This window comes from Papilio machaon, chromosome 28 (genome assembly GCF_912999745.1).
Source record: "Papilio machaon chromosome 28, ilPapMach1.1, whole genome shotgun sequence".
In the NCBI taxonomy this organism is placed as follows: domain Eukaryota; kingdom Metazoa; phylum Arthropoda; class Insecta; order Lepidoptera; family Papilionidae; genus Papilio; species Papilio machaon.
In genome coordinates, this window is record NC_060013.1 from 224,984 (window position 1) to 238,115 (window position 13,132).

Consider the following 13,132-nt stretch of genomic DNA (forward strand, 5'->3'; position numbering starts at 1 on the left):
GAATCGTGAGACAGATGTAAGATTAGTAATTGTAAAAAAGTTGTAATTTACAATTCATCAAAGAAAATATACGAGTTAAAGAAGACTGTATTTTATTAAAAGTATTCTCCGGCTGTGACTCCCACAAAAAGTACTAAGAATGCAAGATAAAATGGTTTAGGATTAACACTTTGGGTAACTCCAATTCGCATATCTGGCGAAAAGCTGCCATCTACGGCGTAAAATAGAGGAATGGCGTCACTCAGTGAGCGACCGGACGCGACTGTGAGTGGACGTATGTGTTGCGCTGCGTGTGTTAACTAGTGTTGAAAGCAGTGAAAAAAAGTGGCTATTGTACCTTTGCGTATGTGATCTAGTGTTGGTGATCTATTGGGTTTTTTTTTTGTTTTTTAAATTAAAAAAAAAATGTTTTATGTGGATGTGCATATTTGACCGTTAGACGACCATTTCAAAATTACTTGATGTTTTAATACGATATAAGTTTTAAAGAATTTTATTTTTGCTGTTGTGTTGTGTTATTTTTGCTAGAAATGTTGCATTGTAATCGGCCACGTTTGACCTTGATATCGGACCGTTGTGCCGGCCGGTCAGCAGTTCGAATCTCGCCCGTTAATATGCGCACACGCAGTTTTTTGTCACGGTTTAGCCATAGCATTCCATAAAATTATCTAATACACTATGTCACTGTTTTTTTAAAATCTAATACATTAATTTTCGATTAAAAATAGTACAAAGTTCGTTAACAGAGGAAAAAAATTCAAGTGATATATAGTTTTTGTGGGAAGTTTACCAACAAATATATCCAGATCTTTTACGTGGAGTATTGTATAACTATATAGTAGTGATAATAGAGATGAACTGACCTTGTGATAAGTTCACCTGTCATATTTGTGCCATCAAAGGTTGTAACAAACACGATATGACGTCATTTATGTATAAGATCTGAGACTCTGAGCAAATATCATTTAAATAATGAATCAAAATATGACCATAAAATATTACTCAGTTACTTATTTACTTTATCATCACATAGGTCACATAATGATGTCATGATTTGACATAGTTTTAATAATTACCTTGTTCGTTGAAACAATTTTTTCTCTTATGAGTAGGGCAATATTTTAAAATATAAAATGAAACATAGTTTTAAGGAAAATGAACGAGGAAATTTTAAATATATGATATTGCTTTATTCTTCCTAAATATATATACGAAGGTTTACTGTAACCGCAAAATATTGATATGTCCTAAATATTTTAATGTTAAAAGCTACCTCTTTGTTATGTTAACAATACACATTGCTTATGCGGCCTATTTTCTTATATGGTTGAAACTTTACGAGCCTCTCCTGAATAGTTGTCAATTACATTGGCCCTTCTTCGTAGGAGCCACCGTAACGTAAACAATTGTATGTTAAACTTAAAGATACCTACGAATTGTCTAAAAAACCTTACGCTTTCGTACTCGGAATAACGACTTCCCGCGTTAATTTAAATTGAAATTAAAGTCCTCTGTTTTAGACTTTCTTTGGCAACAAATCTTTTTTGTCCTTTAAATAAACGGCGATGGAGCGCCTAAACTTTCTCTGCTCTAACATTAAGTTCAAATTAGACAAAACAATCTCATTGTATTCTAGATTTATTAAACCTGTTATTTTAATTAAACGGTTATATGAATAGCTGTCGTCTGCGACTTCGTCCGCGCGGAATAAAATACCCAAATCAATATCCTGTGTTCTTTCAGACTATGTTTCGGAGATACCTTTTAACAAACATCCATACATACATCTTAACTTTTGCATTTATAATAGTAAGATTTATCTATACTTTTGACAGCATTTTTTGTGACCTATTTAATAAGAGATGACGTAAAGTACCTTGACCTTTTTAAGACATCGATAGTGATCAAAAGGTTAAATAGTTTAAAGTTGGAAATTAAAATTTAGATTGTAATTTTGCGTTTTACTGATATTAAAATGTATGGATAGATGACTTTTTTTTACTTTCGTAATTCCAGATCGGCTGAACGTCTGGAATTACACATAGGCTACTAACTTCGTTTTTTTAATCCACTTAAAAAATATCTAAACATTTAACAATTATATTTCAACTATGTTAACATTAAAATGTACAAAATTGACAAACCGATAAGGAATGGAATAGCAATAGTTTTTTTGTCGCATTCCTTTCAAATTATGTGAGTGTACCGAGACTAAAGGATAGACAGTGAGACGTTACTAACACGTATAACATATCCAACTACATTTTTTTACAGAAATATTAAGCGAAGAAATTAAACAAAATAATATCGAGTCTTGCGTCGACTTCTGAAATACGATTTGACATATAAATAATAATACTTATACCGGAAGCAGTTTTGGTTATACATATTTAAGGGTACGTCGGCGTCCATGATATCATTCACCGGCAGTTAAAGTGTTAAAACAATAGCTAAACAGTCTCTGAGTACAACAGATAGAGTTTATTTTTAAAAGCCGGATATACAAATAATATAATTTGCCGTACAATAATTATAACACGGCCGAGGAATCTTGCTATCACATGATAGCTCTAGATAGCGGTATGACGTCTGTGTAATTGTGTGATAACATATCTGACACTCTACTACCTGTGTATGCCACACTAAAGTACCTTTATATAGCTTGAAGTATGGTACTGGTAATAAGTGACCAGACATAGCCGTAATTATAGTCAGTAATCCACACTGAGGGTCTCCTTTAGTGAGTAGTTAAATTTAGTTGAAAGCGTCGGTGTCTCAGGGGTTAAGACTCGCAATCTGCAGGTCCTGGGTTCGAATCCCGCCATGTACTAATGTGTTTTACATATGTACATTTATCCGACGTTCTTACGGTGAAGGAAAACATCGTGATGCAACCCGCATATATCTAAGAAGAAATTTAATATGTGTGGAGTCAACCAACCCGCACTTGACCAGCATGCCTACCTATGGCTTAGTCACCCCTAACTTAGGGTAGGCTTAGGTCCTCGGTGGGGACGTATAGTGAGCTGATGATGATGATAAACTGTCTCAAGTGTCTAAGTAAGACACAGTAACTTAATCAGCATGTTTTCAATCAAGATGTCCGCGAAAGTGGGTAACGGAGCATTACGAGCATCACAAATCACTGCACAGATCTGTGCACTGTTCACGTGCGCTCTCTGCAGCCTACTCTGTGCATACAGACAGAGTACTTTCACGTTACAGAGAATATATTTTAAATCCTATAACATTCCTTGTTGTGTCTACATTGTCCATCTCACTTTCACTCTCTTTGAAAGAGAGAGATTTTATTTGTATTTAAAATATAATTTAGCTAATATTCCGTGTTTTTAATCGCAGTAGCATGTTATCTTAATATGTGAATGACGTAATAAAACGCTCAAGTTAATGTTATCAATTAAAAAGCAATCAGGAACCGATCGAGGGGACTATTTCAATATCACACGATATGTATAAAATGAATCATCTCTGAAGGAGTTCGGTTTTATTATAAAACAAGGATTTGTTAAATCAAAGCTTCTCCACTTGCATTGTTAAGTTTTTGTTGTGTATTTTAATGATTGTGGTTAAGTATTAACTTTGCTTGGTCGCATTTTATTTGATTTTTTATATTTGTAACGTATAGGTAAACTCGAAAACTACTGGAACGATTTCAAAAATTTCATTTTAGGATTGCTCCTGAGTGACATAGGCTATAGTTATATTTAATACTAGCAATTGCCCGCGATTCCGTCCGCGTGAAATTGGAAAATATAGCCTATAGCTGGCTCCGCGTCTTTGTCCGCGAGGATTTAATAAAAAACTTAATTAGTAGCCTATGTATTCTTCCAGACTATGCTCTACATGTATGCCAAATTTCATTAAGATCCGTCGAGACGTTTTAGATATACCTTCAAACAAATATCCATCCATCTAAACATTTTGTATGATATTAAATGCTTAAGAAACCAATTCTTCCCACGAATAGAGTTACATCTCCTAAGTGATGAAATTAGAGATGTAACTTCTTTCATGGAATGTGTCATAAGGCATAGTTGAGGAGGTCTCTTGAGGTCGCTGTCGAAGTCGCAGGTCAATTGTGTTGGTCAATTTATCAGCAATTCATCAATTGATACCACACCGTTTAGTATGTAGATGTCGAATGTAATAATCATAATATGAGGTTCCAGGGTCGTTATCTATACGTTTGAAGAATTAGAACAGGTTAATCAAAAAACAATAAAAAAAAGTTTTTTTTTAACTATGAATTAATGTCGGAAATTGTGCTATATGCAATTTTTATAATCTGTGAATGTGTTACAACAATGTGTTACGTAACTATATCTTATGTAGACAAGTGTTATCTATCCCAAAAAATATTTTTTTACATTATACGTTTGTTCGTCACCTGGTGAGTCGCAGAATCCGGTCTCACCGGTCCAAAGCCGGAAACTCGCCGACTGACCTTCATTGCGTAACTAGAACCTAGCTACATGAATCTCTTCTTTACACTCTATTGTTGATATTAACTCCAACTGAGTGGTACAGTCGAGGACATTTATTTCCTACCCATTTTAAAATATCTTATTAGGTTCACAATGCAATCAGATCGACTTGTCACAACAACGTGTGTAACGTACTATAATCAGTCCTAATGGGAAGCGACTTTAATTCGTTGATTGAGTCATACAGCTTTTTAGACACTTATAAACTAGGTTTGTTGTCAAGCGCCAATTTATTCATCAATAACAAAGTCGCGGTACCTACTCTATCTATTAGTTATATAGTTTTTAGTTGTTTACCAGCCATCGCGTCGACAGCATTGACGTCCGCTTTGAACTTTGCAAAATGTTTCTGTAAACGCATGATCGGTTCCGTTTTAATACAGACAAAAAAAATAACTGTTGATTAAATAACATTAACGACCAAGTTAAGTGAGACAACAATTTCATCGTGATCATGAGATCATAGCGTAGGGGGCTCATAGCTCAGGTACTAGGCCTTTGTCAACCACGCTGATCTACTGCGGATTGGTTGAATTTTTACACATCTTTGAATTTCTCCTCTGATATATGCATTATCACGAGAACGTATTGGTACCCGGACGTGTAGAGTACATGACCGGTTCTTAACCGCTGAGCCACCGGTGCTTCCAAATATTTCTTCTTCTTGAGGTAGCGCTCCGACTAGCGAAGGTTGGTGCTCAGTTCTCTATGTTTTTGTTTATCCCTTGCGAGGCGTAAAATGTTTGCGACACTCGCAATTCCTGTCCACTCTGATGTCCAAACATTTAGGTTAACCAAATTTTATATATCTTGCTTCGAAATTACAAATCTGTGAATTGTTCGCACTACACTATGAGAAAGTTATTTGAAGTATAGTGTTCGTTCCCGTCTTTCCAACATTATCGGCCATTGACCTGATAGATAACATATGCCCATTTCTCAGGTGTGTTTCGGTTTATTTATTGGTGTCATCAAAAATTAGTTTAAGCAGGAAAATAAATTAAACCGGTTTTAACTTTATCCTTTAAAATCCTAGATAAAATTCTTATTCTGTTGTACCGCAATCGCAATTATTCCTACTATTTCCTTTAAATGAGAGAAAAAACTGTACAGTTTTATAGAAGTATCGCCAATGAAAACCCACGGTTACAGTGTTTTTTAAAAGTCAAGTATTAACAATAAACTTATATGACCCGGTGGGCATCAGTGATGCTAAATTAATTTCGTTCATCAACGCTCCCCTGTAGGTGTCAGACAAGTGCTACAAAATCCTTGTTGGAGTGTATAGATCGACAAGTGTCTGACCCGGTGGGTTTAGGTGAAACTAAAGTAATACAGCGCTAGCGCCACCTCTAGCTAGTTGTCTAAGTATGTGTTATACATTTTTTGATTGAATCAACCGCAATAGCAGAGCTTCTCTCACCGGGCCAGATTCTAACGTACAATGATTCTCGCGTCTTTCTTAAAAAGAATAGCGTCTTTCTCATTGCTTTCACCGCGACGCGACGCGACGTCAGACAACTGACTGCGGTGATGTGAAGAAAGCGATGCACTCCATTGGCTGTTGATGTTTTACCGTAAAATTGTTAATTTATAATCTAACTCGCGAATTAAATTGATTGAAAACAATTTAAAACATAAATTTCCTTAATATCTCATCGACGTCGGTATGGTCTCTAAATTGATGGCTCCTACGAATAAAGGCCAATGTGCAAATTGACAACTTTTCAGGAGAGGCTCTTAAAGTTTCAACCATATAGGAAAATAGACCGCATAGGCACTTTTATTTCAGCAAAAATTAACATTTACACTTGTAAATGTGTATTTTTGTTTAGTTCATGTTGTTAACTAAACAAAGAGGTAGCTTTTAACATAAAAAAAGTAAAAATCATCAATTTGTTACTTTGACCTTTATAAAAAGGACCCATCGAAATGAGAGTGACCTTAAAATAAAATATTTTATTATTCAACATGCTTGTTAAATCTGATGTTAACTATCTCAGTTGAATTCAAAGCCTAGCTCTTATAGTGACCACTTCCGGCGAGTGGCTGCGACGTGTCGATGACCCGGGTTCGAATCGCCCACGCGTCGCATCTCTCCTATTATTGTCACAGCATTTAAAAAATTACGACGTCTCTAAGTTAAATAAACTTAGCTAACACTATATACTACAACATATCATACTAATATTATAAACTAGCTTTTACCCGCGACTCCGTCCGCACGGAATAATAAATAGAAAACGGGGTAAAAATTATCCTATGTCCGTTTCCCGGTTCTAAGCTACTTGCCCACCAATTTTCAGTCAAATCGATTCAGACGTTCTTGAGTTATAAATAGTGTAACTAACACGACTTTCTTTTATATATATAGATTTAGAAACAATGTGATATCTGATACAATAGTGTATTAGGCGTGAAGTAAAATTTATATAGAAATGTTACGCGCAGTGAATAACTAGTTAATTAATAATTGCAGAAACTGTTTACGTAAGATGCGCGTGCGCACTCTACCGCACACCGTTATTATTGTTTTAATATTTCTATAATAAATATTACAGAATTCATTCTCACAACTTTAAAGTTACAAAGTAATATGAACCGATCTTTTTGCTGAACTGTACAGTCGAGAACGTTTTTTTTTCTATCTACTTCAGTGAAATTTGACGCTCACAATGAAATTAAGTCTAAAACTTGTTAAAACAACATGTATATACGTGCTAAATACCTCTTATGATGACATTTTGCTGTATGTATGATGTTCTTAGTGGTATGTGAATTTAATTTTCTAACTGTACGAGTCAATATAGTGTAGAAGTAAGTGCGTTTGATTTAAATGTACGTAAATTAACGGCTTTTTGAATTGCTTAAAAAAACGGGAGTATCTCTATCTAAAAGGCCAGCAACGCAACCGCAGTTCCACTGGTGTTGGGGATGTCTGTGGTCGACGATGATCACCTCGGTGTTCTCGCCGCTCTTTTGCCACCTTCCTAATTTTTTTTTCTAGTAAACTTTAATTTAAGATAACCAAATTATTATAGCTAGTTGCAATCCACATAAAACAAGGTTGATAAAAGTTGTGATTTAGTAAAACCACTCGTGTAAACAGTGCCAAAGCAAAGTTAACCAAATAAGTGTGTTGGGGGGTGCGGTGTGAGTGGCGAGGTGCCTCCATGACGTCACAATGCAGAGACAGTTGAGCAATGTCAGTGTGCACTCCTACCAGGATTACCAGCCGACGAGGAGATTTGGTAAATTTTACTACCAAAATGTCTATCTTAAAGATTAATATAAAGGAATACGTGTTTTCTTTATTTTATTCCTTTAGATTCCCGCGCGATTATCCTTCATTTTTACATACTTTAATATACAACATTATAAATGGCCAGTAGCTCTTTGAATAAAAACTACTTGGTCATCAAAGAGATGTTATATGTCTAACATATATTAAATGCGGTGTACAGGGGCGCAGTATGAGCCGGGCGGATACGCGGCGGCGGTGCAGCAGCGGAGCAACATGACTCAGCGCGAGGACGCGCTCAAGTTCGAGCAGGGCCGCATCAAGGCGCTGCAGGAGGAGCGGTTGCACATACAGAAGAAGACCTTCACAAAATGGGTCAACTCATTCCTACAGAAGGTCAGTAATAATTCATCAGTTCAGGTCGTTACGTAGTTGTAGTACCACAGTACTTCAAATTCGACCCTTTGTTCTTTGCAACATTGTATCTTAACAAAGATACTTAGAAACATTCAGGGCCAGAATATCTGATAATATATTAGATATTTGCACACATTTAAAAAAGTTTAAACCGTAAAATTAATTTTAGTTTAAATAAATTCAAATCTCTATCATAAGAATAAAAGCACACTTGAAGGGTACCTAATATGCGACACACTTACTTAGAGTGTGTCGCATTCCAACGTATCATATTACAGTACACGCGAAAAGCAACTTTCATGTTATTCTACACGTGTTGTAACTTACAATGCTTCAAAATTCCAAAGCAAACCTCACTCTTTGGTGATTTAAAAGCGTTCAATACGTTCAATTTGTATGCTCCGTTATCAAGCGGTGTGTTATCACAATGGCTCATCGACCACTAGTCACGCCTCTGTTAGTACGCGTTCGGTTCGATGCTATTTATAGAGTTAGCACTTTTACGCTGTGATTACAATTGTAGCACGTAGTGTTGTGAATTAAGATTTCTCGATGTAAGAATCTTACAAACTAATAGTTATTCGAGAGTTTTATTAACAACTAGCTTTTACACGCGACTCCGTCCGCGCGAAAAAAATAATATAAAAAGGGATAAAAATTATCCTATGTCCGTTTCCTGGTTCTAAGCTACCTGCCCACCAATTTTCAGTCAAATCGATTCAGCCGTTCTTGAGTTATAAATGGTGTAACTAGCACGACTTTCTTTTATATATATAGACTAGCTGTTGCCCGCGACTCCGTCCGCGCGCAGTTAATAAGCTTATATGACACGTTCGTAGATTTACCATAGCAGCGCCATCTATTGATTACTTACTCAACCCAGTCGAAAGGTATCGACATCTGTTAGAATCATTTGGAGTTAACAGATAATTGTGACTGTCAAATAATAACAGACAAATAATTAGCAATAAATTAAAATTGCGACTATAATTTGAGATTTAAACTATCCTATCTCTCAAGTTGGATCGAACTGCACATGGTGTGCGAATTTTATTATAATCGGTTAAGTGGTTTAGGAATCCATTGAGGACAAACATTGTGACACGAGATTTATATATATTAAGATAGTAGAGAACTGAAAAATGTCACACTCGAACGGTGCATTACTACGCAAATTTTAGTCCACTTTTTTATAAGGTGGCAAACGAGCAAGCGGCTAACTGAAGTCGCCGAAATGGCGAAGCGACTGCTGCCCATAGACATCTGCAATCGCATAGTTGCCTACCGTTAATCGATGGAGGACACGCACAGATTTCCCCTACCTATGCGTCCCCTCCATCAAATCCCATCACCCATCCTTTTCTCATAAATAAAAGGTGGTGTCCAAATATGTAAAATAAGAATAAAATCGATTCGCTCACTAGATGGCGCTGTATTGTTTTACACGCGGCGATCAATTATTTTTTATGTTTATTTACGCAACTGCTCGGTAGATGTCGCTGACCTATTTTGTTAACGCAGTATCGTTTCGAATTATCTTCTAGACATTATGTTAAGCAAAGATTAAATAAATTGAGTTTAAGTTGTTCGACAGTGTTTTATTTACAAAGTGCAGTGCTAACATCTGGTGCCGAAACCCGGGAACATTGGAACATTGGAGTTGAAGATTGGACTTGTAAAATCGTGAGTAAAGTGAAGTGACTGTTAAAGTGTTTAGGACTTAGAAAAATTTTAAAGTTAAATTGGACTTAGAAAAATTATTAGTGTTTCAAGTGAAAAGGTGTTAAAGACTTAGACTTAGAATATTGGAATAGTGATTTGGACTTGTAAAAATTTCTGTGTTGTGTGATACTGGGACTTAGAAAATTTCGGTGTTAAAGGACTTGTAAAAATTTCTGTGTTGTGTGATACTGGGACTTAGAAAATTTCGGTGTTAAAGGACTTGTAAAATTTTGTGTTGTATTACACTGACACTTACAAAAATTTTGATCTTAAAGGACTTGGAAAATTTTTAAGTTGGGCTATACTGGGACTTGCAAATTTTCAAAAATAATTTAAAATGGACCCACTTCTTGTGAAGCAAGAAGACCAGTGGCAGCGTCTGCAGAAGGCGTTTCAGAATTACAAAAAGTCTCCCAAGGAGCGGATTACACCAGCTTATATAGAAGCAAGACTCGAACAATTAGAAAATTTATACACAACATTCATTAATCAACACACAGAAATAATATCTCAAGTCTCAGCCGACGATAGGAAGAAATTATATTATTTTAAAAACGACACTATTGATGCATTTGAAGAAGTCTACTTAGAATATAAAGTTAAAATGAAAGAAGATTTACGTGCAATTTCTCCATCGACATCAAGGCAATGTGGTGCTATCGCAGAGACATCTGCATCAACTTGTGAAGTGAGATTACCTCAAATCAATTTGCCTTCATTCTCAGGAGCATACGATGAATGGCAAACCTTTTATGACATGTTTGTCTCGCTTATTCACGAGAATACAAGTTTAAGTGGTGTACAAAAATTGCACTACTTAAAGAGTAGCTTGTCGGGAGAACCTGCAAATCTGCTCAAAAACTTGACGACGATAGAAACAAATTATGCTGAAGCGTGGAAACTGTTGATCCAGCGATACAATAACTTACGATATAATACCAATGAAATAATGAAGAAGTTATTTTATCAGCGAAATATCCCTTCAGATTCAGCAGTAGGCTTAAAGCAACTGTTAGATACTACCACTGCATGTTTGAAATCATTGAAGAATTTAAAAATTAATGTGGACCATTGGGATGTCATCGTCAATTATTTAGTTGTGTCTAAGTTAGATCCTGAGTCCCGGAAGCAGTGGGAGATACACGTTAGTCAATCTGAATCAAATTCACTACCCACCTGGTTAGATCTAACTAAGTTTTTGGAGACACGCTTCAGAACGTTGGAAATGGTAAATCTACCTAAAGCAATAGTAAAGCACAAGTCATTCCATTCCACTATTGAGAAACGTGGAGCTACTTCGCAAAATATAGCCTGCACTATGTGTTCTGGACCACATATTCTATTTCAATGTAAAAAATTTGGCGAGCAAAGCCCAGAAGAGAGATCCGAGTTTGTACGATTAAAGAGATTGTGCTTCAATTGTTTGGCACATAATCATTCGGTTAGGTTTTGCCGTCAATCAACATGCTGTCGACGCTGTGGTAAACGCCACCACAGTCTGTTACATCTGGATAGAAAACAAGAATATCAGAATCAGGCTCCTGCCGAGTCGAAGGAGCTTAGTGAGTTATCTAAAAATACTGAGAGAGATATTAAGATTTCAACTCATTTTGCACATGAGACGCAAAGTGAGGTATTACTAGCTACAGCTGTAGTTAAGATCAAATCAGACACCGGATATTCTCAAATAGTACGAGCACTCGTTGACCAAGGCTCCGAGGCATCTTTTATTAATGAAGCTACAGTTCAAGCCTTGGGTCTAAAACGATCTTCAGTTAATGGTGTGATATCTGGAGTGGGCGACGGAGAGACGCGCACTCAGAGCATGGTGTCATTTCAAGTAGAATCACGTCATAATTCATTTACGATATCAGTTAATGCCTATGTGTTGAGCACTCTCACATCTTTTATACCAAATAATTCAACGTTCATCACGGATTGGCCAGAAATCGAGAATTTATCACTGGCAGATCCGCGTTTTGGAGAACCGAGCAGAGTTGATATTATTCTAGGCGTTGACGTTTTGAGCGAAATTATATTAGAGGGCCTAAAACGACACCCAACCGACTGTGGTCCTATTGCACAGAATACACAGTTTGGTTGGATTTTATCAGGAAGAGTTAAGACGGCCAAGCAATCAAATCCAAGAATCATAAGTCTACATCTACAAGTGAAAGAAGATCAACAGTTAAGCAAATTCTGGGAGATAGAGAGAGGATCAGAGAGTATAGAAAAGCGTATGACGAAAGATGAGATAATTTGTGAAGAAATTTTTGAGAAGACTATAACAAGAGATGAAAACGGGAGGTATGTAGTAACGTTGCCGTATAAAGACGATGATCCACAGTGTTTTAGGGGCAAATCGAAGGAGACAGCACTACGAAGATTTATATCATTAGAAAAGAAATTATTAAGAAATCCAAGGTTATATGATGAATACAAAAAGGTAATAGCAGATTACATAAATCAGAGCCACATGGTTAAAGTTACGGACGACAAGTCTAAGAAAGTTTTTTACCTCCCACATCACGCTGTTGTGCGGGAAGATAAAGATACAACCAAAGTGAGGTGTGTCTTTGATGCGTCTTGCAAGGCCTCTAACAATGTGTCTTTAAACGATTGTTTCATTATAGGTCCTAAGCTTCAACAGGATCTAAGACACATTCTGATGAGATGGAGATTACATCCATACTGTGTGGTGGCAGACATCGAACAAATGTATAGGCAGATTCGAGTGCGAGATGAGGATACTGATAGCCAAAGAATTTTGTGGAGGTTCGACCCAAACCAGGAATTAGAATGCTATAAATTGGTAAGACTCACTTTCGGTACGTCGTGTGCACCATATTTAGCAGTAAAATGTCTACAACAATTAGCCAAGGATGAACAATTGAAGTATCCAATAGCGGCAAAAATAATACTAGAAGATTTTTATATGGATGACTTATTATCGGGAGGAGAAACAGAAGATGAAGTCATTGAGATTTATGAGCAATTGAATAAAGTAATGAAGGCTGGAGGATTCAATCTACAGAAATGGTGCACAAATAGTGAGAAATTACTTAAATACATTAAAACAGATAAGCAAAGGGCGGATTCATCGTTGGTTTTTAAAGAAAATGATATGGTCAAGGTTTTGGGTATAAGCTGGAACAAGAACACGGATAGATTCGAATATATACATAAATTGCCTGAAACCGAGTGCCCCATCACTAAAAGGAAGATATTGTCAGAAATAGCGAGGCTG

At 36.3% G+C, this 13,132-nt stretch overlaps 1 protein-coding gene across 1 annotated transcript in view; it reads left to right on the top strand.

Annotated features, from left to right (window-relative positions):
* The first annotated feature begins 234 nt into the window (after positions 1 to 234).
* LOC106720871 (spectrin beta chain) overlaps positions 235 to 13,132 on the top strand; it is a 45,979-nt gene continuing 33,081 nt past the window's right edge. The window contains exons 1-3 of the mRNA XM_045685162.1: positions 235 to 357; positions 7,529 to 7,756; positions 7,970 to 8,142. Of these exons, the coding sequence (XP_045541118.1) occupies positions 7,690 to 7,756; positions 7,970 to 8,142 (240 nt within the window). The 5' untranslated portion in view covers positions 235 to 357; positions 7,529 to 7,689. The remainder of the gene's footprint in view (positions 358 to 7,528; positions 7,757 to 7,969; positions 8,143 to 13,132) is intronic.